We start from the raw sequence: 26,657 nt of genomic DNA on the forward strand, positions 1-26,657 counted from the left end.
TAACTTAATCACATAACTTTCAAGAAAGGTTCTGCTAACTGTCAGAATCTATTAGGTTTTCCCGAAGGAGAAAATTTCATTATTAATTATGAGCATCAAAATTCCTTGTATTAAACAATCTGGTCAAAGGACGGGGAATCCAGTAATATAAAGAAAAGAAGGGGGAGAAAAAGACTAAAAATAGAGTCAGGTAGAGCTACAAGATAAGGTTATTAAAAGAGATTTTGGTGCTCCTTATCTGAGTACCGTCTATAATATTAAATCATGTCTAAATGTGTGAGCTTCCTCCTGGCACCCTGGACTGCTTTTGTAGTCTGGTCCTTTATAACAAATTCAAGTTATTAGCTACTTTTTAAAAAAAAAAATCCAGAATTTGTGGCTGGCTACACTGAAGAATGCAGAATTCATCTACTTTGAAACTGGCCAAATTCTAATAGAGTCAGGACCCAGGTCCAAATCCATGCTCTGTTTTGAAGCTTGCTGGGGGGGGGGGGGGATTAGGTCAGCTGCTGCTTCTTACCTCAAACAGGTTCCCAGGAGAGCTGCAAATCATATTATGTAGGCTGAGCCTTCAGAACAGGAAGAAAAAAAGTCAAGTTTCCCAGACTACAGTTGATGGACATGGACAACTATTTTATTATTGAAAATTATTTATTAATAAAATACTTATACGCCACATAATTTCTAAGATAATTAAATAACAAGGATTCAATAATAACTAAAAAGACCTGTAGACACAGTAATACAATAAATAACAAATAATAATACAATAAATAACAAATAATAAATGGCATCAATACACAAAATAAAACATATTCAGAAAAATCAGCAAATTCTGAGGATAGTAAAATTACTCGTGAGAGATAAAAGCCTTAAATAAAAATCTGGCGACCATCTCTGTGGTACGTGGTTTGTTCTGTTCCCCAAGTAAAACAATCTAAAGGTGCCCTGCTCTTGGGTGGAACAGAGTGGGAGACACACAAGCAAAGTGTAACAGTTCAAAAACAAGGTTTATTGCTTAGAAGAAGGAGACCCTAACTCCTCCCAGGGTCTGACTAAGATAAGGTACTTGCTTGACTGGTGAACAAACTTGAAGCTGTAGACTTTTGTTCTTTTTGTCTCCTTTCAAGAAAGTCCACTTGTATTGCTTCCTTTTGGTTCTCTCAGTCTTTTATCTGGATTCTAATTTCTGTTGACACCTCAACTATGTTCTCTAGACTCTATGCACTTTAGTCTATGCACCATAAACGTAACAGATATTGCTGCCTTCTGACTCCCTAGGCACCTTGGACTGACTGAGCATTGCTGGGTAATTAAGGAAGACTGCCTCTAGGGAAATTTCTTAAAGGGACAGGGTCTAACTACAATTCCCTCCCTTAGCAGACTATACAAGGAACTAAACCCATTCTAGCTATAGGGATAACTGATGCTTAATAGGAAAATAACAATAGCTTCTCTGGGGGCATAACATGGTTGTTGGTCACTAAGCAAATAGGCTACTGTTTCATGATCTCTTCTCTCTGGGTTCTTCCTTAGAATAGCTTGGATAAAAAGTGACTGTATGGGTGCCAAGTTGTTACAGAACAGGAGTACTTGTACTGTCGTTTCGGGAAGTCCTGCTGAACAGGAACAAAGTCTTTCACATTTTGGGATATTTAGATATCTACCTTTAGTATCGGCAGTTGGTAGAACATTTAATCGGGCTAGCATAAAGTATCAGCGGAAAGAAGGCTTTGTCAGATTGCTCATGTACTTCGGTATAGAACCCTGCTTGGGTGGACAAATGCCGTAGTGCATTGGGGAGCAGATTCTTCTGCCATCAGCATCTGACCTTCAATGTCCAAGGTTCGCAGTTTCAGAACCCTAAATGCTTGAGCTTTATCCAATGGAAGAAATTGATCGAAAGACATTCCAATACATTTCATCTGATTTAAAACTGTGATTCGCCAGGTAGAATTGAAATGGTCATTTAGCAAAAAGTATATCAAACTTCCTGGCGATCCTCCGAAGTGTAGGCGTAACCAGTATCTGTAGATGGACAGCCAGACCTGTGAGGCAAATGTAATTGCACCGGACTCTAAGCAGAGAATGTGGTAGGTTACGGAATTTGGAAGTCCCAGTAGACGACGTAGAAAAAGAGATTGAACACTCTCTAAATTGGTAGCGGTTTTAACTCCCCAAATTGGAGCTCCATATAGTAGTTGAGGCAATAGTTTTAATTTGAAGACCCTCATTGCAGTGAGCACAAACTGTCCACCTTGGGAACAGAAGAACCAAGATACTGCCAGCATCTTGATTTTTGTAGTATCAAGTGCTGAGTGAATGTGAGGTGACCATATCAGAAAGAGATTAAAGTTTATTCCCAGATATCTAAATGAATAAACCTGTTCAATCTGACTGCTGTTTACCTTCCATGTATTGAGTATTCTAGACTTGGAGAAAACCAGGATTTTAGATTTGTTGAAATTTATCGTCAATGCGTTGTTTTGGCAATAGGTAACAAAACCTTGAAGCAGTCTTTGTAAACCCACCCTAGAACGAGATAACAACACAGCTTCATCTGCATAGAGAAGAACGTGGGTTGGCCTTTGACCCAAGATAGGTGCATGGTCATTAGTCTGTGACATATAAGAGGCAAGATCATTTAGGTAGAGATTGAACAAATAGGGTGCTAGAATACATCCCTGCTTTATGCCTTTGAAGTTATTGGCGAAGTCAGATGACCAGCACAGTCATAGTGGACTTGGCAGGTATTAGAGGAGTATAGTTGAGCCCTTAGGGGGAGGGCGGTCTATAAACCGAATATATAAATAAATATAAATAAATAAATAGTTGGTGAATTAGGAATAATAGTCTCTGGTCTATCCCCAAAGCTGTTAACTTTTCCCAGAGTTGCTTCCTAAGGACAGAGTCAAATGCGCACTTAAGGTCCAGAAAGGCTGAGAAAAGTTTCCCATCCTCATTATGACTGCTGTATTTCTCTACTAGGTGGTAAAGGACCAAGCAATTGTCGAGAGTGGATTTGCCAGAGGTGAAGCCAATCTGCTTCAAAGCCAAAACTGAGGAGGACCAAAGTATCACTAGGTGTCTTGCATACAGTTTCACTAGGTGTCTTGCATACAGTTTACTTACAACTGACAGTAAGCTGATCGGTCGATAGTTTGCTGGATTCCATGGATCACCTTTTTTGTGTATTGGAACAATGATGGTCTGAGACCAGGATTCGGGGATCCGCCCACTGTTGTTAATTTGAGTGAAAAGGGCAGTCAATATGGGGGCCCAGAAGTAAGGAAAGCACTTAAAAAGTTCTGGTGGGAGGCCGTAATAATAAAACTAGCAGTAACATTAAAATATCTAAAAATACGCAGACATAAGACCTAAAGCAGCCCAAACTAAAAATTACAACATTGTAAAATCAAAACCAACGCACCAGGCAGATTAAACAATCAAGAAGGAAAAAGGAAAAATGAAGAAAGACCTGAGGAATTTAAAAAAACTATTTAAATTTTTAAAAATCAGTTTAACAAATTATAACAGAAAATAGAAGTCATGTAATTAAAAATAGGTTACTGAGAATCTGGGAATCTACTCGAAGAAGATTTAGTCCTCCAATATCCCTATTAATCTCCTGTACGGAAGCATATTATGACCAGAATATGAAAAGGAATAATGATTTCATAACATAAGAAGATATAAATCAATTCTCAAGGAGAAATTAAATCTTGGCAAAAGATAAAGGACAAAAGCAAAAATGTACAATAGTTACTATATTTTCAACTAGTTTTAAGATCTAAAAATATATTCACAGAGCAAGAGGCACAATAAGAGAATTGGCAAAATGAACACTTTTTAGGACAAATTTATACATTATTATTCCAGTTTGACTGTGAGGTCTCGGAACCTTAAGCCAATAAACGGACTCTGGAGTATCAGTCAGAAGCATTTATTGATGAGGTTTTCAAGCAAAATACTTGGCAAAGCCAGTTCTAACAAGTAGCTGGCATTTACAGCCCCATATATCCCCTAACAAATACCCCCTCCCATCTTCCCAGAGCCAGCCTCTGGAACTGAGACTGCCCCAAGGTCAGCAACAGATAGCGAAGGAGCCACCTGGTCTCCTGCCCACAACAAGATAACAGGTGTAATTTTTTTCTCACGGGACAGGAGATGCAAAGGAAGTCTAGTTTACTACAAAACATGCAAAGCCACAAAGGACAGGTCAAGGAAAGAATGCATAGATGACAGTGGAAACATATAGCAGGCCGGTTACATACATCAAAAGAGGCAATGAGGCTGGTTACATATATCAAAGAGGCAATAATTGGTTATATCCGGCGGTTACATGGTTTCATACTCAGATATGCATCCCCTTGACATTGTACAGCAACGGAACAAGTTGAAACATGTATGATCATATGGATACAAATTTTCGAGGAAGAGATATCTCTTCAATAATGAGAAACCTTATGGATGGAAGATATAAAATTTGTACCAAGTCAAACATTAAGAGAAAATTGGTATAAGATGTTTAATGAGGGTATATTACCCCAAAGGAAGTTGAAAATATGGATAAGAATTACAAAGGGAAATGTTGGAAATGCAAAGAGGTGGGTCGTACGCGCTATCCTATGTGGTGGACATGCAAAAAGTCAAGAAATGGTCAGAAATACATGTGGAAATGTACAAAGTCAGAAAAATTAACCGCTGAACCCAGAGTCCCAGGGGACCAGGGATGGTGCCCCTACTGTGTTGCCCACCACTTCTAGAGGGCTTTTCAGCAGCATGGGAAAGTAGAAAAAGCAAAACACAAAACAAAGCAAATCCACTGCCAGAAAGCCCCCCGTAGGGCTTGATGTACTTGTTCCACCCAAAAGGGTGGCATATCCAAAGCTCACAGCGTAACTGGCTGCAAAGCTTGGATAGAACAAACATTGCACCTCCCCCGGGCATGCCTCCAGCACGCCCCCACAGTGCATCCAGGCATCCCAGGCGGCAGTGGAGTCTACCCACTGGTGTGTTTGCCTCTCTACCAGATGTCATTCCCCACTCCTCCACATGAGCAGTGGAGTCTAATCTGGAGAACTGGGTTTGTTTCCCCACTCCATCTCTACTCCTTAAGCATAAGCATAAGCATTTTATTGTCATTGTGAACGCACAACGAAATTTACAGCAGCATTCCTCGATGCACACAATTTCAGACTCATACATCATACTCATACAATTTCATACAATACATCATACTCATACAATTTCAGACTCATACCCCATCCTCACTTTCCCCTTCCTCCACCCATCCCTACACAGCCCCAAACACATCAACACGAAGCCGCGGAGTTTAGCATAGCCACAGCTCTAGAGTAGAAGCTGTCTCTAAGCCTCTTTGTCCTAGATTTGATAGTCCTGTATCGCCTATCAGATGGTAGCAGTTCAAAAAGAGAGTGTGCTGGATGAGACGGGTCCCTCAGAATATTTTGGGCTTTTTTTAGGCTTCGGGAATTATAGAGTTCTTTCAAGGAGGAGAGAGGGCAGCCGATAATCCTTTGTGCAGTAGTGATCACCCTTTGATACAGAAAAGCGGGATTTCAAAACCAATTCTTCTTCTAAATGGATACAGATTAATCAAAATACACACAAATTAGGACATAAATGCTAGCTTGAGCCAATAAAGGACTAATTTTCTAAGACATTTCTTCTTAATTCAGGAAGGAGGGTTGTTTCAGTGTTGAGGGTACTTCTCCCAGACCCACCCGCAGTGATGGAGATTGATACTCATGGCTCCACGGGCTCCAAATGAAAAAGAGAGGGACCCCCTAAGTACAAATGCCCATGAAACCAAGCCTTAGGAATTAGTTCACATTCCATAAATTAATGACTAGACTCCCATAGATTGAGTTTTAATCCATAGTTATCCATAGAGATCCACTCTTTTTTATCATTCTTAAAGAACTGTAGTACTTAGTGGTTTGTTCGTCTGCTTGCCATTAAAATGATGATTTTGTAGGCATTATGGAAAGTAGAACCTGTTATTTCACACTGCCTGCATCTCATGGCATCTACGTTCAACACAGACATGCTGGTTCTCATCAAACAAATGGATCATAAAATCTCTCTCTCTCTGTTGGTAAAAAGAAAATCACTTCTAACAATCCCTGCCCACTTTTCAAGGGAGACTCCACTGCAGCAGTTAAAAGTCCCACGAAGTGACTGAATCCACAGCATAGCAATTACTGGCAATCCTTAGGGTTGCCTTCTAAAATGAACTACAGCTTTGTTGTTCCTTTCTGTACTCAGCTATAAGTTTCACTTGCCCTACATATTTTTTTAACATAGGTCAATTCCCCACTTGAAATTAATTGTGTGGTACTTGCCCGGAAAAACCAGGTTTCGGGGATGCCTCCCCACTCCTGGAGCGACAAAGGGGGGTTCTTCCTGTTTCTGGTGCTCGTTCCCCCCGTTATTCCGCGTTTTTCCTGTACCTGCTTGAAGTGCAACTTTTTCTTTTGCCACGGTTCTTTCCAGTCTTGAGGGGAGGAACAGGGGACTAATCTTCACTAATTTACCGCGGTGGAGTGTGACATCAACGCTGGCAACCAATCAGCGCTTGCTGGAGCTTAAGGATGTGCGCACAGCATTTCCTGATTTCCTGGTTTTGTTTCACATTTGGGGGCCGAAAGAGGAGGAGGAGGGATGTTAACCGCAGGGCTCCTCACCTTGCACAATCTGGTGAGCTGCCGCTGATCACTTCCCACAGACACAAGGAAAAGAGACCTTTTTATAATTTGCTCCTGACAAAAACGCGAGAACTCAAGAAAACATGAGGTCTTGCGAGAATGTGAAAGAATGCAAAAATGGGAAAACGATAACCAATCAGAAAGCAGGGGTGGATGTGTTCCCATTCTAACGTCATGACATGATCATGTCATTACATGCGCACGTTTTTTGAGGGGGGGAAAGCAAACCGCCCCAACAGCTCATGCCAGCCAATCAGGAGAGACAAAAAACAGAGATCAATTTGTTGTGGGGAGTGCTGCATTTCCGGAACCCGATAAAGCCCTACATGTCTTTGCAGAATAAATCTGCAATGGGGAGACTGAAACCCCAATGAAAAGATGCAGTTTATTTTTAAACTTGGTTTAAACTATATTTAATTTCAAGTGGGGAATCGACCAGTCACCAGAATCAGGGCTTTTGATACAAAAGACAACAGTGAAAAGAGCAGAGAGCATTACTGCAACTGAAGGTCTTAGAAAAGAGAAATGCTGCATCAGTAGCAGTTTCAAAAGGCAAGCAAAAGGCAACCCGGTTTATCCGAACTGGCTGCTGGGAAGGGTCTCCAAACAATGACTCATCCCTGCCCCTTCTGTGGCGGGCGTTGCTGGCCACCAGCATTCCGCAGCTTGGGGTATAAAGTATCCATCACTGTCATTTCCAGAAAGCAGGAGGTGCTACAACCCATCCTGGTGTTATGAGGCAGGGCAGGATAGAAATTATAATAAAAATATGGCACACAAAGGCTACACAAAATCAACGCAGTTGTACTTTCTAACTGACCCCACTACATGGGAGAAGCAGTGGCCTAGTGGTTAAGAGCAGGTGCATTCTAATCTGGAGGAACCGGGTTTGATTCCCCGCTCTGCCGCCTGAGCTGTGGAGGCTTATCTGGGGAACTCAGATTAGCTTGTGCACTCCCACACACGCCAGCTGGGTGACCTTGGGCTAGTCACAGTTCATCTGAGCTCTCTCAGCCCCACCTACCTCATAGGGTGTTTGTTGTGAGGGGGGAAGGGCAAGGAGATTGTAAGCCCCTTTGACACTCCTATGGGAGAGAAAGGGGGATATAAATTCAACTCTTCTTCTTCTTCTTCTTCTTCTGCATGAAAAGGGGTAATGCTATATAGTGCAGACGAGAGACTTTAAAGCCCACCAATTTCTACAGTGGTTTTCATTTCAACTCTATTGATACAGTTATAGCACCATCCAAAGGCTTTGCATTTTGTATCCATTATTAAGCAGACAGTCTCCACCTGCGTTGGGGGAATTAGCTGGAAACAAATAGCGGGGGAGGGGGTGTTAACTGGGATCAGGAACCCAGGCAGGCCAGGTTAAAAAACCCTCAAGTGACCAGGCAGGCAGGTTATAATTAAAATTGTTTTTATCAAAGAATAAAACAAGAAACATGTTTTAAGCAATGAACGGGCGCACCCAAAGTACACAAGGCCTGACCAAGAGAAAAGGAGGCCAGAGGGGGATTCAGGGATGGGTGGCAGTGACCAATCCGGAAGGGATGTCAGAGGGAAGCAGGACTTAAGAGGAAAATGGCCGACATCAGATGCACACAAGTGGGGATGCGCCCACAGACCCAGCCCACACGCACGGGTGCTAGGATAGGCCAAAGGACCGGTATTTACACTCCAAACGGGGTCCTGCGGACGTGTGAGGGAAGCTGGCAGGAAAGTCAGAGACAAAGGATGGGTTGGTTTTCCAGGACTCCTACAAAAGGCAGTCTTGATGGAAGTCGGGGTGGGTAGCGTGGTGGCCAAGTTTGCAGATGATACCAAATTATGTAGGGTGGTGAGAACTGCAAAGGATTGCGAAGAGCTCCAAGCGGACCTTGATAAATTAGGTGAGTGGGCTAAGAAATGGCAAATGCAGTTCAATGCAGCAAAATGCAAAGTGATGCACATAGGGGCAAAAAATCCAAACTTCACATTCACACTACAAGGATCAGTGCTATCAGTCACAGACCAGGAAAGGGATTTGGGTGTCTCAGCTGATAGTTCCATGGGAATGTCAACTCAATGCATGGCAGCTGTGAAAAAGGCAAACTCTATGCTGGGGATCATTAGGAAAGGAATTGATAATAAAACTGCAAAGATTGTCATGCCCTTATATAAAGCCGTGGTGTGACCACACTTGGAGTACTGTGTTCAGTTCTGGTCGCCACATCTCAAAAAGGATATCGAAGAGATAGAAAAAGTGCAGAGAAGGGCAACGAGGATGATTGAGGGATTGGAGCACCTTCCTTATGAGGAGAGGCTGCAGCGTTTGGGACTCTTTAGTTTGGAGAGGAGACGTCTGAGGGGGGATATGATTGAAGTCTATAAAAATTATGCATGGGGTAGAAAATGTTGACAGAGAGACATTTTTCTCTCTTTCTCACAATACTAGAACCAGGGGGCATCCATTGAAAATGCTGGGGGGAAGAATTAGGACTAATAAAAGGAAACACTTCTTCACGCAACGTGTGATTGGTGTTTGGAATCTGCTGCCACAGGAGGTGGTGATGGCCACTAACCTGGATAGCTTTAAAAGGGGCTTGGACAGATTTATGGAGGAGAAGTCGAACTATGGCTACCAATCTTGATCCTCCTTGATCTGAGATTGCAAATGCCTTAACAGTCAAATAATTTAACAACTGATTGTTTATAAGCACCATTTTAACAACCTGTTCTGCCAAAGTGGTGAGAAGCTGCTGAATCCCACCACTGTGTGCAGGCATGCAGGAAGGAACAAGGGGTCTCCCTGCAATGGCCGGGCAACGGCTGGCGGATTCTCCCGGACTGTGCATAGCACAAAGCGCCTCCTGCCCGGCCATTCGCGAGAGAGCTGCTCCAAAGGATCGCTGTTTAGCCATTTCTGAAAATCCTGGTTTGAGAGAAATAAAACAGGGCAAACTCGTTTTGCAGATGGGACCCGTGAAAAGTCCCCACCCCCCCAAAAAAATAATGTATATGGTGTCCGACACCCGTTATATTTCCCCTGTGCAGAATCAACCGCTCAAAGCCTCAACCCTGGAAACCCCAGTCGTGTTTTCAAGGCACGAGACGAGCAGAGGTGGTTTCCCATTGCCTGCCTCTGCACAGCAACCCTGGTCTCCCATCCAAGTACTAACCGGGGCTGACCCTGCTTAGCATCTGCCAGCCTGGGTTACGCTCAGAACTACTGAGCCCCATCAGCACCCAACGCTTGTTCTTACCTATTGCAGGGATTCCTAGATCGTGGTAGGGACATTCCAGGTTCCCTCCATGGTTTCTTCCAAAGATGGCAGAGTAAATAGCTATCACCAAGCTTCGTTTGCAGCTCAGTCGAAGTTTATCATCTTCACAGGCTACTTTACTCTTATACTCATCTGAAAAGAAACGAAAGCACTCTATTTCAGCTTAACAGAGACAGAGCTTAGCTGAGCTTTCAAGCCACATTGGAGAGAAAAATTCAGACTAGCAGAACCGTGGACATGCCATGGTGGCCGTGTAGAGGTTTGTGCAGGGCAGGGGCGTAGCTAGGAAAAATGAAGCCCGGGGCAAAATCTAGGGCTGATTCCGCATGGGCCAAAAACAGCAGTGTGAAAACAGTGTGAAAACAGTATAAATCCTTTTACATCGTTTTAAACCCTCTTACACCGTTTTCACACTGCTGTTTTTGGCCCATGCGGAATCAGCCTAAGTTTTGTGCCCCCCCCCCCAATATGGGCAGTGTCCCTCTCCCACCATGACCAAACAACATTTTTGCACCAGGTCATCTTACATGGCCTTCTCTTATAATAGACTTCTTTCTGTGATACACCTCTGAAGATGCCAGCCACAGATGCAGGCAAAACATTAGGAACAAGATCTACCAGACCACGGCCACACAGCCCAGAAAACCCACCACAACCAGTTAAATCTGGTTGTGAAAGCCTTCAACAATACTTTCAATTTTTTTTTACTCTAGGGAGCCCAGATTCTCCCTTTAAATCCAATCCAAAGAGAGTGTGAGACCGCAGTCCCAAAATAAAGCGAACTGTAGTTTTTGTTTTAAAAACGTAAGACTTTATTGAGAACTGAAGCATGCGAGAGATAGACGATCTCTGAGGAATATAGAAAGAGCCAGACCTTAAATCCCTGCTGCCCTTGGCCCACCCCTTGCCGGGCCCAAGAGCTGCAGTTACAGGAAGATAACAGAGGGAAGAATACCAACATTCAAACACAGAGTTCACATTACAAAAGACAGGGGCCTGGCCACACCTTGGAGAGCTGTGGCTGCATTTTAGCTTTCGTTTCCTGGAAGGCTGGAAGGGGGAGGGGGGATGAGCCAGGGGGCCCATCCTGACAGAGAGAACCTGGGGAAAATTTGAGGGTGCCTGTCAGGGGAGCAATGTTTAAGCTAACAATACCAACATTTTAGGCTATCTTCAGGACACTCTCCTGATGAAACCACCCAGGTTTAGTGAAGTTTGACTCAGGGGGTCCAAAGTTATGGACCCTCAAAATGGTAGCCCCATCTACTATTAGCTCCCATTGGAAACAATGGAGGATGGGGTCACCCCTTTTGGGGGTCCATAACTTTGGACCCCCAGAACCAAACTTCACCAAACTTGGCTGGTATCATCAGGACAGTCACCTTACAATAGCCTGAAATTTTGGTGCCACTAACCTAAAAACCGCACCCCCTGCAGGCCACAAATGGAAAAAACCCTAAAAATAGAAAAAGCCACTAACGTAACTGCAGTTTTTGCACCCAGCACAAGGGGGCGCACGGGGCACTTGTCCATGGATGTCCATATGGTAACTACGCCTCTGGTGCAGGGGTCTCATGGGTACCTGTCAGGCCTGGCTCCCACTGGGCCTGGCATCCCGAGCCTGGGGCCAAGGCCACGCCCGCACTTGTTGTTATCTATGGCCTGAAGGCCCTGCTGCTCTCTATAGCTGCTTGAAACTAGTGAATTAGGCAAACCTTCCTCCCATCACTCCAAAATGTTGCATTCACACTGTCTTTTCTTATGCGAACTAATGTGGGAATGGTTGGGAGGGGGGGAGTACTTGAAGGGGTAATGTTTGAAGATATATCCTGGGTGCAGAACTTCTTGAAACCTGGGACCTGACACAGTTCAATAAAGCTCTAGAAATCTTCCTGAGTCTTAAATACTGACTGGCGTATGAGACCCTTACAGTAGTTGTTGTGGGTTTTCCGGGCTGTGTGGCCATGGTCTGGTGGATCTTGTTCCTAATGTTTCGCCTGCATCTGTGGCTGGCATCTTCAGAGGCGTATCACAGAGAGGTGGGGAACCAATCACCTGTTGACATGACAATTTATACCCCACTGAAACATTCCCATTCTCACTGGACTCAGTGTGTAACAGACTTCCCTCTGTGATACACCTCTGAAGATGCCAGCCACCATGGACGTAGTTAAGGGGGGGTTCTCGGGTTTGAAACCCCCCCCATTCATGTCCGTTTGTGGGTTTTAAAAACATTTTAGTACTTTTTTGGTTTTTGGCCTGCATGGGGCGCATTGTTTGGGCTAGCAGCACCAGACTTTCAGGGATTGTTTGGGGGACTCTCCTGATGATACTACCCAGGTTTGGTGAGGTTTGGTTAAGGGGGTCCAACGTTATGGACTCCCAAAGGGGGTGCCCCATCCTCCATTGTTTCCAATGGGAGCTAATAGAAGATGGGGGCTACACCTTTGAGAGTCCATAACTTTGCACTCCCTGAACCAAATTTCACAAAACCTGGGATGTATTATCAGGAGAGTCTCTTATTGATACCACTCAGGTTTTGTAAAGTTTGGTCCAGGGGGTCCAAAGCTATGGACTCCCAAAGGGAGTGCCCCATCATCCAATGTTTCCAATGAGAGCTAATAGAAGATGAAGGCTACATCTTTGAGGGTCCATAACTTTGGACCCCCTGAACCAAACTTCACCAAACCTGGCAGGTGTCATCAGGAGAGTCTCTTATTCATACCACCCAGGTTTGGTGAAGTTTGGTCCAGGGAGTCCAAAGATATGGACTCCCAAAGGGTTGCCTCCATCCCCCATTGTTTCCAATGGGAGCTAATAGGAGATGGGGCTACACCTTTGAGGGTCCATAACGTTGGACCCCCTGAACCAAACTTCACCAAACCTGGGTGGTATCATTAGGAGAGACTCCTAAAGATACCCTGAAAGTTTGGTGCTTCTAGCTTAACAATTGTACCCCTGACAGCAGGCACCCCCCAAATTTCCCGATTCTCCTTTTAAATCCACCCCCTTCGGCATGGATTTAAAGGGAGAATCTAAGGTCCTCAGTTTAGAAGAAGAGTTTGGATTTATATCCCCCCTTTCTCTCCTGTAGGAGACTCAAAGGGGCTCACAATCTCCTTGCCCTTGCTCCCTCACAACAAACACCCTGTGAGGTGGGTGGGGCTGAGAGAGCTCCGAAAAGCTGTGACTAGCCCAAGGTCACCCAGCTGGCGTGTGTGGGAATGCACAGGCTAATCTGAATTCCCCAGATAAGCCTCCACAGCTCAAGTGGCAGAGCAGGGAACCAAACCCGGTTCCTCCAGATTAGAATGCACCTGCTCTTAACCACTACGCCACATTGAAAGTGATGCTGTTTCAGGGTGGGGGATAATTCACCCCAAAACAGCATCACTTTCAATGTTGTTTAACTAGGGACCCCAGATTCTCCCTTTAAGGTGAATGTAAAAGGAGAATTTGGGCTCTCTAGTTTAAACACCATTGAGAGTGATGCTGTTTGGGGGTGGGTTCCAGCATCACAGCGGCTGCCTGGGGGGGGGGGGGGCGTAAAACTCAGATTTTGCACCAGGCTCCATTTTCCCTCTATGCCTCTGCCCAGAGGGGAGGGGCAGGGGAGGGCAGGGCAGGGCAGGGCAGGGGAGTCTGCCATCCCCGACCTCGGAGAGCTGCTTTTATAAGGGCTAGGCCAAGGGCAGGGCTTGGGGAGGCATGGCCATGCCCTAGGGTGGGGGGGTGGCCCCACCCCCGAACCCCACCCCCATAAAAATCTATACCTACGTCCCTGCCAGCCACAGATGCAGGAGAAACATTAGGAACAAGATCCACCAGACCACGGCCACACAGCCCGGAAAACCCACCACAACCAGTTGAATCCGACCGTGAAAGCCTTTGACAATACCCTTACAGTACCTTGGTGCCCTCTGACATGGTTTCCGGTTCCCACAAAGTGTTTCTAGGAGGTGGGTGGGGCCACGTAGGGCTTTTGACCAACCAGGATTTTAATGGGCTGTGCAGATTTTAAATGTTGTTTTGCTGTCAGCTACCACTACAGCACTAGGATCTGCACAGTGTTGCTAAATTTCAACTGCAGCCATCATGGAGTGTCTGGCCTGGCCCCTGGGCAGCCCCACTGCTGCTGCTGCGGCCACGTTCACATCAGACTTCCAAATCAGACTCAAACAGGCTGAGGACCCCCTGGGTGAGTGTGTCAGACTGGGACTTGGGAGACCCCCGTTTGAATCCCGACTCTGTCATGGAAGCTTGTGAGGGGACTTTGGGCCAATCATACACTCTCAGTCTAACATACCTCACAGGGGTGTTGTGAGGATAAAAAATGAAGGAAAGGAGAGCAATATACACCACTTTGGGCTTCCTTCTGGGGAGAAAGCTGGGGCATGTATAAAATAAGGGAATAAATAAATAAAGTGAGGCAAACTTGTTAAAATAAAATGTGATTACTGATGGTCAGCTAGACCATACCTGGCTCAGAAACCATACTGGCCATTTGCAACACATTCAGAAGAAGTTAAAGCACTATTGTATTCAGGAAATTAATAAGAACAATACCCATTCGTGTAATTTTCCCTCCAGTGAAGCAACACAATTAACATGACAGCAAAAGTGTTCCTCCTGTTTGCACCTGCTGGCAAACAGTGTAGCACAAAAGCCGTTTATTTATTTCATTTAAACCCTGCCTGTATTCCCAGTAGGAAAGTTGCCACATGGATTATGCCCCTTTTCTGTTGTGGATGATGATTGGAGTTTTTATGTAGATACCGGTCTGTGTGTGTCAGGGCGTTTCCCCACTCTCCACGATCCCCCCTATGCCGCACACTGCTCTGCGTGGGGTCATCAAAAGGCACCGTTTACAAGAGCGCCAGGGATGCCGCGTGGTGAGGGGGCGCGACAGCGGCAGCGTCGGGGCGGCTGCGCTGTCGTGGGGAGTGCCGGGGGACCCCGCGCTACTTGAGGAGAGTACCGCGAAGCTTAAGGTAAGTGGGGAAAGGCCCTCGGTTTTCTGTATACTGTGTGGCCCAATTGGTGGTTGGGTCTGCGAAAGACCAAGACATCTAAAAAAGGCATCTCAAAACTCTGACAGATTGTGCAAAACAAATCTGTGAACCTCATCTCCTCCCTGATGAAATCAACCATCTCGACTGAGCTCTGCAGGCTAATGGCTACTCCACAACAGAAATCAGAAGAGCTTTAAGACCAAGAGAAACCCAGAGGACTGAGGAGAAACAGCCTACCACAGGAAAAATATTTCTACCATACATCAAGGGAATCACAGATCAAATAGGGAAACTAATGAAAAAGAATTACCTACAAACCATTTTCAAACCCACCAGGAAAATACAGCAGATGCTACGCTCAGCAAAGGACAAGAGAGACCCCCTCACTTCTGCAGGAGTATATTGCATACCCTGTAGCTGTGGAAAGGTCTACATAGGAACCACAAAACGCAGCATTCAGACCCGTATTAAGGAACACGAAAGACACTGTCGGCTTAACCATCCTGAAAAATCTGCGGTTGCAGAACATGTCTTAAACAAAACTGGACATAACATTTTATTTGAGAACACTGAAATTTTGGACAATTCAGAAGCCTACTATGTCAGACTGCACAGGGAGGCCATTGAAATTCATAAACACCGGGACAACTTCAATAAGAAAGAAGAGACTTTGAAGATTAGCAGGGCCTGGTTCCCAGTACTTAAAAAATGGACTGATAACCCCACCCGCAATACAATGCACTCAACCACACCTTTGCATAGCAAGTTCCACCCGAACACTTAATGATTGGTTCCCCACACTGGGACATGGACAATATACCCCACTAAACTTTCCCTTCTCACTTAGACACAGTGAGAAACAGACTTTTCCCTGTGATACACCTCTGAAGATGCCAGCCACAGATGCAGAAGAAACGTTAGGAACAAAATCTACCAGACCATGGCCACACAGCCCGGAAAACCCTCCAAAACCAGTTGAATCCGGTCGTGAAAGCCTTAGAAAATTCAGATTGTATTTCTCTAAGTGCAGAATTGGTTCTTGGAACATACAAACAACCCTAATGCACACACTATAAATATTAGCAGTTCAATAAGAGTGTGAAAATATTTAGTCTATTGGACTGCTTGCCGCTTTTGTGCAATCCTTTCCTGTTCATTGTTCAGTTGCACAACCCCCTCGCCTTGCCCATACATTTTGCGTTTGATAAGGGGACCAAAGCAGCTGACATTGTTCTCTCCTCCATTTTAACTTCACAACAGCCTTGTGAGGTATGTTAAGCTAAGACTGCATGACAGGCCCAAGGTCGCCCAGCCAGCTTTCATAACAATATGAGGGATATGAACCAAGATACGAGTCCAGCACTTCAACCACTATATCACATTGGCTATTTCTGGGTGGGATTTGAGCAATACACTCCCTCCTGCCCCACATAGAGGGGCCACTGTCCTCTGGGCAACAGCGTTGCAAATCCCCACAGCAACTCAAAAAAGAGGGTAACGACTTTGGATTTATACAAACACACTCCTTTCTCTTCTGCAAGGAGACTTAAAGGGGATTACATCTCCTTTCCCTCCTCCCCCCAACAACAAACACCCTGTGAGGTAGGTGGGTGGGGCTGAGAGAGCTCTGAAGAACTAGCCCCAGCTGGCATGTGTTGGAGCGCACAGGCTAATCTAGTTCCCCAGATAAGCATCCACAGCTCAAGTGACAGAGCGGAGAATCAAACCCAGTTCCCAAGATCAGAGTGCACCTGCTCTTAAGCACAAGCCTGGTTCACCAGATAAGAGTCCACCTGCTCTTAACCACTGTGCCAAGCTGGCCTAGGCAGAAAAGACTAAACTGGCAACGGCTACTCTTACTGGCTAGTGCTGCACAGAACTACAGTGACGGGCAACAGTATTTAGGATCAAGCATTTCTACTGCTTGCTCAGTCCCCTCAGCATGGAGGCAAGTGATGGGAGGGGAAGCGCAGCAGTAATTGCTGCCCCTAGCTGCCATTGGCGTTCAGGGAATGAACTACAAAGTGACTGCTCAGCCTATGGCCTCACTTATTCCTCTTGCCCTGAACTGATATTGGATGAGCCCTCATGGTGCTGAATGAAAGAGGAGGGCGTGTGAGTTCAGTGGTGGCAGCTGCTGACAGACATACTTGCCAGGTATTGGGCTCTCCCACACTCTCATTTTTGCTGCCTATGTGTTTGCATCACTTTGTTTATTTTCCTTTTCCCTGTGGCATTTTGCTCCCTCTAGTGGCCAGTTTGACATTACATTGCTGTATGTCCAATATAAAAAACCAGCAGTTTAAATCTACAGGGTTTTATGCCAGACATACTGTGATGTAATATCAAATAATCAGCCATTAGAGGGAGCAAAAACACCTGGGGAATAGAAAAAAACACAAAATAAAAGGGACACATGAGCAACAAAAACAAGAATGCAGAAGAGCCCAGTTGCTCAATTGCAAGAGCAGCTCTAACCACTCTTCCCTCCTATATGCCTGTGACCCTATTCCTCAGGGATGAACATGCACCAAAGGAAGAAGAGTGGCCAGAGAAGTCAGAAGGCCTAATTCTTTTGGGGCAGGATCTATTTTGGGAATCCAGTCACAACAATCATAAACAGGCCTTCAATCTTCCCCTGTATGCATTTGGTGAAGCACCGATCCCTTACATCTAACACATGCCAGTCTGCAAATTGTCAAAAACCAACAACTGCCCACATACATGCCTTCTCTGAAAGAAACAAAAGTGTCTTCAGCTGCCTCCTGAAAATTGTACGTAAAGGAGCCAGGCACCCCTCCCTGGGAAAGTTGTTCTGTAATAGTGGGGCTACCACTGAAAATGCCAAATGAGCTTCTTTGATTGATGGAAGAGTCGGGGGGGGGGGGCTCTCCCTGTAATCTTAATTCCCAGGCAGGACAAAATGCAGCCACCCACAAATTCTGTTTTGGAGGGCAGCTGTGTTGCTCTGAAGGAGAACAGGCAGGTTCAAATCAACAAGAGTTTAGTTTTATGACTTTTTCACAGTCAAAGCTCTCGGACTCATGTAAATTCTGGGCACTGGAAACTGTCCCGAAAAGCTGAAAGATTGTCCTGTATCCGTAAAATTGTTTGAGTGTTACTTAAAGTCCCGTTCTTGATGTTCTCATCTAGTTTTCAACATTTCTAAAGAAGATTTTCTGCCCTTGTCATTTTTGCTAGATTGAAGCTGTTGTCTTGTCGGTCTGCTTTGAAAATGCCAAACATACTGGAAATTCAGTGCTGCGTTTCCCTTTCAAATCAAGGAACGGGACACAGGAAAACAGACTTTATTACAAAGTAAGAAAAATGGTTGTAGTCAGCTAAAAAACCCTAGATGGAATGCTTGGGTAAGGTGCAGCATTGAGGGAAAAAGCTGCAGGAAACAAAAGGATTTCTTTTGAGAACAGCAACCACTCCGAGGATGGAGCTTCCCAATGGCCCAAAGTCCCAAAGTGCAAAACTGAAAACAGGGCAAACCAGACATTTGAGGGGCTTTTGCTTTATTTTGTTTTTTAAAAAAAAAATAAAACGGAGAAGGAAGGGATTTCTGCTAACCTCTAGGAATGCAGGACTACTCCACGGAAACTTTTCCACAGTAGGTTGGATGGGGGATGAGATTCGTCTTGGCCCTTAGTCTTTGTAGTCACCTCTTGAGTTACGTAAAGTATTATGATCATAAATACATAACCAGGAAGTCGTGCGATCCACGTTATACTGACTTGCCCGAAAAATTAAATACATTCCGATTCTCGGCATACTATACTGATTTGCCTTTTAAAAATTTAATATGACAGATAATGTCAGTTTAGCACAAATCACTTTGTGGTCCCCAGTTATGGATTGTTGTTTGATGCCTTATTTGGTCAATATATAATTATCTCAATACTAAGGTGCAATCCTACAGTGCAGTCCTAACAGGGCTCCCTCTTCTGGGTCCACTGAAGTCAGTAATTCAGCTTTGGGTTGACCTTTTTGATATGTTATTGTCTTTCTTCTTTAACCCTTGAATTGCTTGTTTGTTTAGAAATAAAGCGTTTTATAAACTGCCTCTCTTGCCTTCCCAGAATTGACTGGAGCTGCCATTACTGTCATAGTTAGCGTAAGGGGAATCTTGTGGTCTGATCATATGCAATATCACCTAGCTGTTGGACTATCATATAATTTTAAAAATTAACAAATTGAATCAAGGACATAGGTAAGGGGGGGTTCTCGGGTTCAAACCCCCCCATTACATGTCCGAAGCTCCTCCCTCCATTTGTGTGGGGGGGGGGTTGTATTTTTTAGAGTTTTTTCAGTTTCTGGCCTGCAGGGGGTGCAGTTTTTAAGCTAGCAGCACCCAAATTTCAAGGATGGTTTGGGAGACTCTCCTGATGATACTACCCAGGTTTGGTGAGGTTTAGTTCAGGGGGCCAAAGTTATGGACTAACAAAGGGGGTGTCCCATTGTCAGGATGTGGTGAATGTATAGTTTGTCCTTGAGAGGTGGCTGTCGGCTGCTTCTGGCTTTCTGCCTGGGTTGGGAATTTTTGCTTGCAGGTTTATCTTTACTTGCCTGTGGGAAACTGTTCTTTGTTTATTATGTATTGCTTTGAGTATTGGCTTTGTTTATTCTGGATTGCCAGGAATGTGATGTGCCACTGTGTAAAATCTACAACCAAAGGTCTGAGGCTCTCAGACCTCACATCGCATGTATCTGACTACGATTGCCAGCACAATAAAGAACTGAGAACGGTTACTTTGGCCTGGACTTTGCTAGTTCGTTACACCCATCCCCTGTTGTTTCCAATGGGAGCTAATAGAAGATGGGGGCTACACCTTTGAGGATCCATAACTTTGGACCCCCTAAACCAAACCTCACCAAACCTGGATGGTATAATCAGGAGAGTCTCTTACTGATACCACCCAGGTTTGGTGAAGTCTGGTCCAGGGGGCCCAAAGCTATGGACTTTCAAAGGGGGTGCTCCCATCCCCCATTGTTTCCAATGGGAGCTAATAGAAGATGGGGGCTACACCTTTGAGAGCCCATAACTTTGGACCCCCTGAACCAAACGTCACCAAACCTGGGTGGTATCATTAGGAGAGACTCCTAAAGATACCCTGAAAGTTTGGTGCTGTTAGCTTCACAATTGCACCCCTGGCAGCAGGCACCCCCAAATTTCTACAGATTCTCCTTTTAAACCCACCCCCTTTGGCATGAATTTAAAGGGAGAATCTGAGGTCCCCAGTTTAAACATTGAAAGTGATGCTGTTTCAGGGTGGGGGATAATCCACCCCAAAACAACATCACTTTCAATGTTGTTTTTACAGGGGACCCCAGATTCTCAATTTAAGGTGGATTTAAAAGGAGAATCTGGGCTCTCAAGTTTAAACATCATTGAAAGTGATGCTGTTTGGGGGTGGATTCCAGCATCACAGTGGCCGCCCATGGGGGGGCAAAACTCAGATTTTGCACCAGGCTCCATTTTCCCTAGCTACACCTCTGCTCAGAGGGGAGGGCAGAAGGGGCTGCCGGATGCCGGATGCCGGCAGGGAGCCCAGCCGGTGGGGGGGCGGGTAGGGGAGTCTGTTGTCCCTAGCCTTAGAGAGCTGTTTTATAAGCACTGAGGCTGGGGGTGGGGCTTGGGGAGGTGTGGCCATGCCCCAGGGGCAGGTAGGGGGCATGGCCCCACCCCTGACCCCCCCCATAAAAATCTATACCTACATCCCTGAATTGAATACATTTTATATTAGTAATCTGCTCTGCGACTGAAGTTTTCCTGGGTTTTTTAAATTAAACTATGAAATTTCCAGCATTCTGAGCCCTGTTGGGATAGGGCGGTATATTAAATCTAATAAATAATAATAATATTAACAACAACAACAACAACAACAACAACAATAATAATAATAATAATAATATATTACTACTTGATAAACCACCACTGATGTAATACATTAACTATACTCAACTTAAAACAGCATTCTCCCAAATTAGCACATAATTCTAAAAGTTACAGCGCTTCCAGATGTATCTCATATTTCAAAAGACACAGATTTCCTTGTCTCTGTCCCCAACTGATCCTGACTCTTTTTTGCTTTTTCTTTCTGAAAATGACATTAATAAGATTTTATTAATCCAAGAAGCTATTTTCCACTCAGATGTAAAATATTTTCTCAAATGCCAAACAATCTCTCAAAGAATGTTGTGGGTTTTCCGGGTTGTATAGCTGTGTTCCAGTGGTATTTTCTCCTGACGTTTCACCTGCATCTGTGGCAGGCCACCCGATCCTCTGAAGATGCCAGCCACAGATGCAGGTGAAATGTCAGGAGAAAAACTGGAACATGGCCATACAAACCGGAAAACCCACAATATCCTAGTGATTCTAGCTGTGAAAGCCTTCGACAATACAATCTCTTACAGCATTATCTTCTGATTTCAACTTTCTACAAAAACATTCTTAAATAGTCATATCAACAAATAAAGTTGGTTGTCCAGCAGCCCCTGGATATCCTTCTATCTTTAGCTGAGGAAGTGACTATATCTGGAAAGTTCTACAGTTCATTGTTGCTGTTACTGCTATTGATTTTAATTGTTCTGATTGTATTTTTACTTAACTTACAGTATTGTCAGTTTAAAACTTAACTGTGTACATCTCCAAGTGTGATCTATAAATTTTACAGATGGATCAATAAAGTCTGATTTACAACACAATTCCATACAGTCCCTGGGCTTAAGACTGGAGTAAGTCTACATAGGATTGCACTGTTAGTTTGAATGATTTTGCAAGGTATAACTTATGTTATAAAAAGAGAGGGGTTGTTATACCAATCTCTAAATAGAATTGCACTAACCTTTCAAATGTCCCATCCCTGTTCCAGAAGCATGTTACTCAGATACACTCTAAAAAGTTACAGGTTTGGTTTTGTACTACAAAAAATGCCCATAGGTTGGTTTGATGATTGAATTTCCATTGTATTCCTGAGGGCAAAGGTCATGACTCCACAAAACCACTAAAAATACCGTTTCTGTGCCTGTCTTTGTTTCAGGTTGCTCTGAGAAACCAAGATGTTGTTTTTCCTGGTTGCTATTCCCTAGAAAATAAGAACCGCTCCACACCACTCCATTCACTAATGGAAGATTCTGACTATGGTTGCTCTTCAAAGATCTGAAAGGTACGGTATTTGTAAAGGAAACATCCTATGCAGTCAGGCTTGGACTTTCACATCGATCAAAACAAGTTTTACAAGTTCGTCTCCAAAGACTACCATTTCATGGCATTCAGGTTTCATAAGCAAAGACGATGCACTCTGACCACCAAACAGAATGATCCTTGCTGAACTCTGAACTTCTCTGCAAAAAATGCTTGGAACTGTCCTGGACACATCTTAGACAGGCCCACACATAAGCAGCCACCAGCAAACAAACGCTCTCTGCTTCTTCATGGAAATCTACACTCCAGCCAAAAAACAAAGGATTGAAGCACACACACCCCATTTGCCTTCTACTGGGGGAGAGATTACTGACCTTCCTCCCCTCTCTGTAGAGGCAAATCATCCTTCTTGGCATTCACTGAAAACAAAGTCGCCTATTTTTCTTAATCCCTTTTTTAATTGTTGCATATTTGGTGCATATTTGGGTGAGAGCCCCCTTCCTTGATGCCATCTGAAAATGCTCAAAATGGCATTAGCTGTGTGGTATTGCATTTGCAAAGCTCAGTCAGTTCACACAACAGCCCGCTTACATTGGAACGCTCTTTTAATTGCACCTTTTCATCACTGCAACACTTCGGCTGACTGAAGTTTATTGCCCTTATAAATTACCCACTCCCTGCAGAATTAAGAATGGTCTTGAAATAAAGCAGAGGACCTTGATTGGGAGGGTGGAGGCCGGAGAGCCCCGGGCACGGCCCCTGTTCTGGGCCAGAAGGATGTTCCCTGTCATAGTTCACACTCCATCATCAGGCTCCCGAGAAGAGGCAGCGGACGATGCCTTGCACTTCTCTTGGCACCAATAAAACTGTCTTGAGTCAGAGACGAATGGTTTTCCAAAAGGGTCTAATCCCAGAATGGAGAATCGACCCTCAGATTGTAGGAATCGAAGAAGACTTTTTGGTTCCCACTCACCAGATGTCATTTCTAAATGTGGGGAAAGAAACTTGTTTTGAGGCCTGGCTGCATTTCCTCTACCCTGTGGAGTTGGTCTGCATGTCTCCAGTCCCCTATCCTGCAACCAGGGAGGTTGCTAGCTCCCCACTGGCTGCTGGTGGGGGATGGCGAGGATCTGGGGAGGAAGGTAGCCAGATCCAGGTTGGGGAAGTCCTGGAGATATGGGTATTGAGTCTGGGCAGACAGAGTGTACATTACCACAGAGTCTGCCTTCCAAAGCAGCCATGTTCTCTTCAGGGGAACTCATTTCTGTAGTCTGGAGATGAACTGTAATTTCGGGGGATCCCTGTCAGGATGTGGTGAGTGTGCAGTTTGTCCTTGAGGGGTGGCTGCTTGCTGCTTTTGGCTTTCTGCCTGGGTTGGGGATTGTTGCTCATAGGTTTATCTTCACTTGCCTGTGGGAAACTGTGCTTTGTTTATTATGTATTGCTTTGAGTATCGGCTTTGTTTATTCTGGATTGGTGGGAATGTGATGTGCCACTGTGTAAAATCTACTATGAGAGCCTCAGACCTCATATTGCCTGTATCTATGACTGCCAGCACAATAAAGAACCGAGAACGGTTAAATTGGCCTGGACTTTGCTAGTTCGTTACATTATGCGAGGTCTCCCTTTTCAGTGTAACTGTTGACTGCTGTACAAGGTTACCTGATGTCTCGCTGTGGACTCCCCTCCACAGATCCTGATAAGCTGGGGTTCAGGGGTCCATTCAACTCTGAATATGAGATTAGGACGGAGGCCCCCAAAGAGGGTCCCGTCTATTCTCCCCCTGACCCAGCTGTGCCAGAGGAGTCTGAACGGGACTTGGACCCAGAAGCAGAGCCTCTGTCGTTGGTTGCCTTATCCTGACCTTGTCTCAGCTAGATTGTTGCTTTCCTCAGGTTGCAGGTCGAACAGGCTACCTTGAGGGCGACCCGCCGTACGGTATCAATGGGTTGCATTCCAGTGCAATGTGAATCCTATGATGTTGGTGGTGGGGCTGCCATGGATCATGTTCCGGTGGAAACGCATTTCACCACCCGCCACCGCATGGATTACAAACCAGTCATGAGAGTGGTGACCGAGGAAATTGGTTTATCTACCATTCACAGGTCAACTTACGGCTCGATGGAAAGGTTTCTGGATCGTTATTTTGAAGACCCCGTGGTGACCAGTCAGTGGCAGAGCACAGGGGCCTGACCCAAAACCACCCGGATGACACTTCCCCAACATGAATCTTTTGACTCTGACTCTCCCTAAAGGGGCACGCAAACCTGTTGGCCAGACCAGGATGCTGAAAGGGAACCCTTGATGAACTTGGATGTTTCACACCTGGGCTCACTTCCTCCAGGTGCCTGTGGTGAGGATGAGCCGGTGGAGCCTCTAGACCCTCCAGGAGCCGGTTCATCGCACCATGAAGATGCAGATGACCCAGGATGGCTGGGACCCCGTGATGATCCAGACCCGTTCACCCTTCATGCGCAACACACAGCACTGGAACGGGCCAAGCATGAACAGCAGAAAGCCTGTGAAGCCTTGACTGATTATCGTGTTCATCAGCGGTTTCAACTGAGAGAATAATTTGACAGAGAAAGGGAAGCGCTGTATCGTCAACTTCAAATGGATCGGGAGCAACAGGAACGCGAACTTTTGCAGGCAGCAGAGCAGTCCAAACAAGAACTGCTCCGGGAAGTGCAACAGTTGCGGGCCTTGAAGCTGCAGCAAACCAAAAATTCCACCCAGCTTCAAAAAGCGGCTGAAGCAGCTAGTCCTAAATCCAATGTGAACGTGAGGGCTCCCTAGAGAGGCAACAACAGGCTGAACCTAATCCCGGAAAGAGAGGGATTCCTGATCGAGCATGGAAGCATCGGGAACGGTAGTAGCTGCTGCTGACCTCCCACGGGAACTCACCATTCAGGCTACCATGAGGAATCGGATCAGCTAAGGTAGCGATCGCGGGCAAAGTCCAGGTCATTCGCCCACCGCAACCAAGGACGACCGACCCACCAGACCACAGCCTCGGAGCTATGGTCAACCCATACCGTTGCAGCAAGCTGCCCCAATCCCCCCAGCACCTCCAGGTCGAGGCTTTATCCGGCCTCACATTCCTGCTCGTTTTGATGGAACAGCATCTAAACTACCCTATTTTATCCTTCAATTGGATGCCCACATGCAAGAATATGATGATATGTATCGCTCTGAATGAGAAAAGGTTCGAGACATTGGTTCAGTATTGGATGGAGAAGCCGCTGAATGGTTTGTGGAATTGTTTGAACTAGACGCGGAGGAGCTGAATTCAGTGGCTGAACTACTGCAAGGACTGCATCTCCGTTTCAAGGATGGAGATGTTGTTGACAAGGCTAAGAAAACCTTAAAGACGATCCGGCCGGGCAACAGACCATTTGCAAACTTTGCCCGACAATTTCGAGCTGCGGCCAGTAAAATCCCTGACTGGCCAGATCGCATGAAATGTGAGTACTTCTATGAAGCTGTCGACCCCAAGATTCGTCGTTGGGTTGTCATGAACAATGAACCCCGCACCATAGCCAAGTGGATCGAAGTCAGAAGTATCATCGCCGGCCGACTCAATCGCTCTAAAGGGACAGTGACCAAACCCAACCACCTAAACAAACGTTGGTGTCAGCGAAAAAAGTACCCACCTCCACGAGTCCATCTACTACCGCTTCAGAAACCACCTCTGAGAGATGCCGCCGATTGGGTCTCTGTCTGTACTGTGGTGAACCTGGACACATGGCTGCCAACTGCCCAAAGAAAGCCAAACCTGGGGCCCCACCTAAAAAGCAATGGCCAAACCACCACGTTGTTCAACCACTCCGAAGGCATCACAAGGTGCTTCCAAAGCACTGACCACAGAGGAATCTGATCTTCCTGAGGGGACAACCTAGCAGAAGTTGGACTCTCTATGGTGGTTCCTAAAACCTCTAAGCCCCCCAAAGATGCGGTGAGTGATAATGGCACCCCCATTACTTTAATGACTAACTTGACCAATCCAGCAAAAAACACCCATATTCCAGCACGAGCCCTGGTGGACTCAGGTTGTTCCCACTGCCTTATGTGCCCGCAAATAGCAGAGGAACTTGGACTTGAACTGATCCCCTTGGCCAAACCCATTCCATTCACTCAAATGGATGGTAGTCCGTGGGGGGAGGGCCAGCTCGTTTCAAAACCGAACCCATACTCTTACGGTGTGCAGAGCATTGGGAACGCCGCAGTTTTATTTAGGCCCCGGTGGCAAGGTACCCAATAGTCCTTGGTATGTCTTGGTTGGAAACGCATGGCCCCATCATCTGCTGGGTACCCCGAATAGTCCATTTCACGGATTCACCTTGCAGGGACCACATGCATGAAGGGGAACCGGCCGAAATGACTATCCCTGCCTCAGCTTCTGAAGTTGCCTCCCATCCGGAGTTGCCCGGGGTGCCAAAGCACTATTGGGATCTTTCCAAGGTGTTTGAAGAACAAGAGTGCTATCAGTTGCCGCCCC

General features: G+C 45.5%; 1 protein-coding gene across 8 annotated transcripts in view; it reads right to left on the bottom strand.

The window, feature by feature from the left end:
• LOC125435696 (protein eva-1 homolog C-like) overlaps nucleotides 1–26,657 on the bottom strand; it is a 330,938-nt gene that overhangs the window by 187,939 nt on the left and 116,342 nt on the right. For 7 of the 8 annotated variants that reach the window (XR_007244905.1, XM_048502064.1, XM_048502025.1 and 4 more), the window contains one exon: nucleotides 9,977–10,129. The exons of the other annotated variant lie outside the window; for it this stretch is intronic. Coding sequence is in view for 6 of the 7 variants with exons in the window: in XM_048502064.1 (XP_048358021.1) it covers nucleotides 9,977–10,129 (153 nt within the window). In the remaining variant the exon portion in view is untranslated. The remainder of the gene's footprint in view (nucleotides 1–9,976; nucleotides 10,130–26,657) is intronic. 8 annotated transcript variants of the gene reach the window in all.

This window comes from Sphaerodactylus townsendi, linkage group LG01 (genome assembly GCF_021028975.2).
Source record: "Sphaerodactylus townsendi isolate TG3544 linkage group LG01, MPM_Stown_v2.3, whole genome shotgun sequence".
NCBI classification, from domain to species: Eukaryota; Metazoa; Chordata; class Lepidosauria; order Squamata; family Sphaerodactylidae; genus Sphaerodactylus; species Sphaerodactylus townsendi.